This window comes from Lycium ferocissimum, chromosome 8 (assembly GCF_029784015.1).
Source record: "Lycium ferocissimum isolate CSIRO_LF1 chromosome 8, AGI_CSIRO_Lferr_CH_V1, whole genome shotgun sequence".
In the NCBI taxonomy this organism is placed as follows: Eukaryota; Viridiplantae; Streptophyta; class Magnoliopsida; order Solanales; family Solanaceae; genus Lycium; species Lycium ferocissimum.
In genome coordinates this window covers 20,971,482-20,977,691 of record NC_081349.1, presented here as the reverse complement: position 1 = coordinate 20,977,691, position 6,210 = coordinate 20,971,482, and the positions used below count along the sequence as shown (strand labels likewise).

At 32.9% G+C, this 6,210-nt stretch overlaps 1 protein-coding gene across 2 annotated transcripts; it reads left to right on the top strand.

Moving 5' to 3' along the window:
* The first annotated feature begins 1,473 nt into the window (after positions 1–1,473).
* Positions 1,474–5,886, top strand: LOC132067516 (uncharacterized). Of its 2 annotated transcripts, none has more exons than XM_059460780.1 (5): positions 1,474–1,929; positions 2,033–3,276; positions 4,490–4,906; positions 4,981–5,201; positions 5,403–5,886. In XM_059460780.1, the coding sequence occupies exons 1-5, from the start codon at positions 1,769–1,771 to the stop codon at positions 5,652–5,654; spliced, it is 2,295 nt and encodes a 764-aa protein (XP_059316763.1). In that variant the 5' UTR covers positions 1,474–1,768; the 3' UTR covers positions 5,655–5,886. The 2 variants fall into 2 exon arrangements, with proteins under 2 accessions (XP_059316763.1, XP_059316764.1); XM_059460781.1 differs by having other exon boundaries at positions 1,475–1,929; positions 2,036–3,276.
* Positions 5,887–6,210: the final 324 nt, after the last annotated feature.

The following is a 6,210-nucleotide window of genomic DNA, read 5'->3' as shown; positions in this document are numbered from 1 at the left end:
GTTCGAATTTCTTAATGGGGAAAGAACGCGCGTGCCCTCTCAAACCAAAATAATTACCCACCCATACCCCCATTACTTTTGTACCCCAAGAAAAATCGAAATTATTTACCCGAGATGCCCCCAAAATTATGATACCAACATGGTATATAAATATACTAAGATGATATCATGTAAGACTGTTTCAGTCCTTCTCTTAGTCTTCCATGATATATCATCATGGTATATAAATATATTGAAATGGTATTATGGATTATCATGTTCATTTATTCAAAAAGACACACTTTTCTCGAAGAAGAAAAAAAACTCTATGATACCATCGTCTTATACACATATCTTTGTGATAGTCCTTCAATGAGACACTCCTCAGGACCATAGGATAATCATGGTATATAAATATACTGAGATTGTATCATAGAAAATTGTTCTAATAGTCCTCCATAATACCATTGTGATATATAAACATACTGTGAAGTATCACAGAGAAAGGGGTTTGGGCGAAGGGATATGTCGGGTAAATATATTCGGCCGGCTAGCATAAAAGTGAAATTACTTTGGTAGGAGCATCGGACGGATAAATATTTTATATTTAGGGGTATTTGGTGTAGTTTTCGCTTTTTTAATTGGAGAACCTATTCGCAAAAAGCATTTTACTTTCTTAGTAGGCCCATTTAAGGCGATTTGAATTGAGTTATTCTCGTAGTAAGTCCATTCACTGTGTTCTGAATTAGTCGAGTCATATAATTTTAAATATTGAATACCTTAGATTATTTACCCAAAAAAAAAAAAAAAAAGGTACACGACTTTCTTCATTGTTAACGAAATTTGACCCGTACTACTACGCTTAAGAAACGTGTCAAATGTTAAGTGAAGACAAACAGAAAAAAAAGGAAGATCCACCAAAACCATCCGAAATCGTAACCGACAAAACTTCTCAAAAAGAATCTAAAAATCAGATTCTTATAATTAGTATAAAGAATTCCTACATTATCAAATTAGTCAAAAAATATTGATAATTTATACCGGCAGTTTACATAATTTAAGTTCAACAACAACAACAATAACATACCAAACAATCCTATAAGTGGAGTCTAACGAGGATAGAGTATACGTAGATCTCACCTCTACCTTCAGAGATTGTTTCCCACAAACCCTCGATTAAAATAAAAAAAGCGACTTCAAACAGTCAGAAAGTCTGTATAATTTAACCTCCACAGAAATATTTAATTGCACGGTTTGCCCTTCAAAGGGGGTTGGTCGTTTTTCTCTTCAAAATCGAATTTATATCTAGCGAGTCATAAGTTTTTTTTAAGGGCACAGGACATAACTTATAAGATATTATGATGAAAAAATATAAACTTATGCATCGCAAAACAAAATATTTGCTTTGAGGGGCAAAATTAAAGACCAGCACAAAATAAGGATAACAGTGCAAATGACCTCCACAGAAATATCTTTGTCCTGTTTTGGCACCTCAGCATACAAATTTATTTCACTTCTCTTTCATTTTCACACTTTGATCATTCGTGTATCTTTCACTCTCATTTCTTCTCTAAACAAAATCTCTCATTTCCCTCAATCTTCGCCAACATGTTAGGCCTTCAAAAAAAAAAAAAAACATTCTTGATTTAACAGATGCTTAGGATTTTTTTTTCCTCCTAAAATTTCGTTCTACTTTAGTGGTCTCTCCACTTTCTCCAATGAAAAATATTTAAGATTACTCTACTAAGCTAATTATGTCCCTTTTTCTTTACTTATACATGGAAAAGTCATGAGTGTCAAGAAAATCTTTATGACCAAACCCCACTTTAATAAAATGTTTTTGAGTCAATTTATGTATAGAACATTGACTTGGTTTGTCTATTCTCTATGGGGTTTCTTGTGTTGGTTTGTGTTCAAGATTTTCTTTTTCTTGGAGAAATACATTGACAGGTATGACATAAATCTTCTGTTTTCTTTCATCAGATTATTAATTCTTTTTTTGAAAAAAAAAAAATTGGGATTTTCATTTGCTTGTTTTTTTTAAATTTTGTAGCAGGATTATGGATGGTGATGATTTTAAGAGGAATGATTCAGATTTTAGTGCCATTAATTCCCAAAAAGATGAGCAATTGGACTGCAAAAATGACAAAAAATTAGAATTTGATGAAACAGAGAGTTCTGGTTTTGTGCAGAGTAAGTATGAATATATATCTAGGCAAGATTCTTTTGGATTTATGGAGAAACCAGAAGCTACAAGTTTTTCAGTTCAAGAAATGTTTGTGAAATTTAATGAAGGAGTTATAATGCCTGAAAAAGAAGAAAAAAAGGAGATTGTTGAGAGTATTCATGATCATTCACAAAATTCTGAGAAAAAAGTGTTTTATTTCTCTTTTTTCAATGATGGAAATAGTGGTCATCAAGAACATGCACATGATCAAGAAAAAACAGAGGTTTTTGATGGAAAAGAAGCTAATGATCAAGAAAAAACAGTGGACCATGTTGAAAATATTTGTTGTGAAGAAGAGATTTTGAAGCAAAATGATGAAGTTTTTAGTGATGAGGAAACACAGAATTCTGAAGATATATGTTATGAAATTCAATTGTTTCCAAAAAATCAATCTTTAAGTCGAATTTCGATTGGAGATGAGGCTTTCATTACAAGTGATGTATCATATTCTGATGGACATCTCAATGGATTCTTGAATATTGATCAGTTGATGGAAGCTGACAAAGAAGAAAATGATGGCATGGGGTTTATAGAATTGGAAACCTCTTTGCATAATTCAAGATCTTCTATTGCAACAGATGAATTTGCTTCTAAAAATGTTGACACTGTTGAAGTAACAAATGTGAACTGTGAGGAAATGAAGTTAATGGATGATTTTCAAGAATCTCCATCATGGGATACAGATGAATTTGCTTATAAAAATGTTGACAAAATTGAAGAAACTGAGTTAATGGATGATTTGCAAGAATTTTCAGATCATAATTCGAGTCGAAAATCATGGGATACAGATTCAGATGATGATGATGAAGATGAATGTGATATCTTATTAGAACATCAGAATTTAGTCAAGCAAATGAAAATGGAAATGAAAAATTCAAGAATTGCAGGGTTGCCTACTATATCAGAAGATTGTGAATCTCCTAAGGTAGTAGAAGATTTGAAGCCACTGAAAATTGATGAAAAGATTGGGTATAAAGATTGTATGGAAGAAATTCAGATGTTTTACAAGAGCTATGCTGAAAAAATGAGAAAATTGGACATCTTGAATTACCAGACATTGAATGCTATCAGTAAGTATCAAACTATTACTACCCCTCTTTTAGTTGTTTGGTAAAAATTTATTTACTTCCATCTTTAATTGTTACTTTTTTGTTTGGTGTGTAACAATTAGTATGTGCGCTATTCGTCCCATTTTAATTGTCGCTTTAGCTCAAAAAATGTTTCAAAATAATTTTCGCTTTAGGAATTCAAGACTAAAAAGCTGGTAATTATTTTCAACTCTATGTATCCTCGACATTAAAAAAGTAGTTGTGTTTAATATTACTCAATTCTAAAAAAAAATCTCTAATAAATAAGGATAACTGAGTAAATTATACCTTGTATTTATGATTTTTCTCGGGCGTGAAAAGAGCTAAAACTAACCATTAAAACGGGACAGATGGAGTATTTGTTTTCTGTCCATTTCAGTATTAATATTTGATGGGGTCAGCGCCTGTTTAGATGTTAAGGTCCCATTAGTAATGTCATTTTCAGCAATACTATAGAAATAAATTTCAGCAATGAGTATCCTGAACCACAAAATTTATGTTTGAAAGATTGAACTTCTTTCATATGCTTATTGTCCTGTCTGATAATTTTAAAGATTTTTGACCATTAGATCCTTCGAAAAAACCAGTGTGACATAATCTCCACTTCTTAAAGTATCCATTATCAGTGCCTAAAGGGGTGCTTTTGCTGTCCCTTTTCCAAGTATGTCATGCAATTAATAATTTTGAAGTTATAATCAATGGCCTTTAATGCTATTCAACCGACTTTTTTTTGGTCCTTCCACTTAGTTCCTATTTGTTCTAATCAAATTTCTATTTTAGGGAGAATAGCACAACCCCACAATCAACCTACACCTTGGACTAGTATGGAAGGAAAAGTTAGACAAAATAAAAATTCAAACACTAGCTGAATTAACAGATGAAACAATAAAAAGAAAAGTAAATGGTAAAAAGTACCTCTAGACTATGCTAAATGGAACGTTTTTTTCTCCATTAGAAAAGGTCGAATTTGCCCTTGAACTTTGTGAATGGTCTAAATTTGCCCATAAGCCCTTATTGCAAAATCGAGCCACTTTGGCAACAGTGTAGGAACAAGACACTTTGTAACGGAGGGCGAAATTGATCCATTTTTTACCCTTACCCTAAAAAGAATTCATTTGACCTGGAATTAGCTTTACTTGAAATGTTCTTTTTGAGTCCTAAACTGGTGATTCTGATGTTTTACTCTTTAACGTAGGTTTCCTTCAGCTAAAGGATTCAGAAGTTTTTTTGTCAAGCAAAAAATCATCAATTTCAATAACCAAAGCCTTTACTTTGCCAAGCTTCTTGGCAAACAAACAAAGGAAGATCTTTGCTGATCCTGCACTTAATAAATCCATTAGTGAAATGAATAGAGACTTGGAAATAGTATACGTTGGGCAAATTTGTCTATCATGGGAAATTCTCTGTTGGAAATATGGTAAAGCAAAGGAATTGCTAGAACATGATCCTCATGAGTATCACACATATAACCAAGTAGCTGGAGAATACCAACAATTTCAAGTACTTGTGCAAAGATTTTTGGAGGATGAGCCGTTTCAAGGACCGCGAGTCCAAAATTATGTCAGGAAGAGGTGCATGCTCCGTAGCTTTCTTCAAGTCCCGAGCATTAGAGGTACATTCTTTTGAATTTAGTCGTAATTAAAATAGCTCGATTCATAAGTAACGAGGTGCTTGACCGACTAGCAGATGATCGTTCCAAGGAAAAGCAGGGCGGACATGAAGGGGAAAAAGATATCATCTCCATAGTGAAGTTGGCAGAAATTATAAAGGAGACAATGCAGGTTTTCTGGGAGTTCCTTCGTGCTGATAAACATGAAGTTAATTTGGCCTTGAAGGGTGTCCAGGGAACTCAAATGGACAATGCAGAAATCGAGCTTTTTATGAATGTCAAATTAGACTTTCAAAAGGTTTGTCATCTTTATTCATAGATCTCCCTTTCACTACTAAAAAAACAGGAATTAGCGACATACAAATTTTGTAGCTAAACAACAAAATCTGTCGCATCCTATTTAGCGACAGATCAGTGACGAAATTCGTAGCTAATTAATTCCAGTTCTTTTGTAGTGTTTTAGTTTTTTAACTATGTGAATCATGTGATCTCTATGCAGAAGGAGAGGAAGCTGAAAGATATACAAAGAAGTGGCAACTGCATAGTGAAAAAGTTCCAAAAACAGCAACAAGGTCGATTGAGTCATTCAGCATTCGCGTCGCTTGTGGAACTAAAATTGATCTCAAGAGTACTAAGTTTACCAAGATTAAGGAGGGATTATTTACTCTGGTGCCAGAAGAAAATAAGCAACATCAATGTTGCAGGCAGGAAAGTTAGCATGGAGCAATCTTTTTCCCTTTTCCCATGTTAAGGACTGTGACCATATGTTTAGTTTTTATTTGTAAATGAAAGTCTTCTAGGACTATAGTTCTAGGTTATGTTAGTACCCAGAAAAAAACCTTATACCCTTTGCTTCCCCTTGAAAAAAGTACCTAGAGGAGGAGAAACTTTAGCCTAAAAGATCAATGTTTTCTCACAGCTTTTGAATAGATTTATAAAGAGGAACAATGAATAACAACTTATTCTGCCATAATTTTGAGCTTTATCAGAATGTATTTTGGTAGAATTATTATTTGTGTTGCCATGATCTATGTCCCTTTAATGTATAGATGATGTTAGGCATTTATCCAATCACCTAATACTATTACTTTCCTTGAGCAGAGTTGTCTATAACTTGAAATACTTTAACAATAGGAATTACCTTTCAAAATAGTAGTGAGTGTGTTTGATACGACGGAAGCTACTTTTTATAATTTTTTCCTGAAAAATGTTTTATCATTGAGTTTTTCTTTGTGGAAAATCTTTTCTGATGTTTGGTTCATAATCAAAAAATATTTTAAAAAATAACGTCTATTAAAATTAGTGAT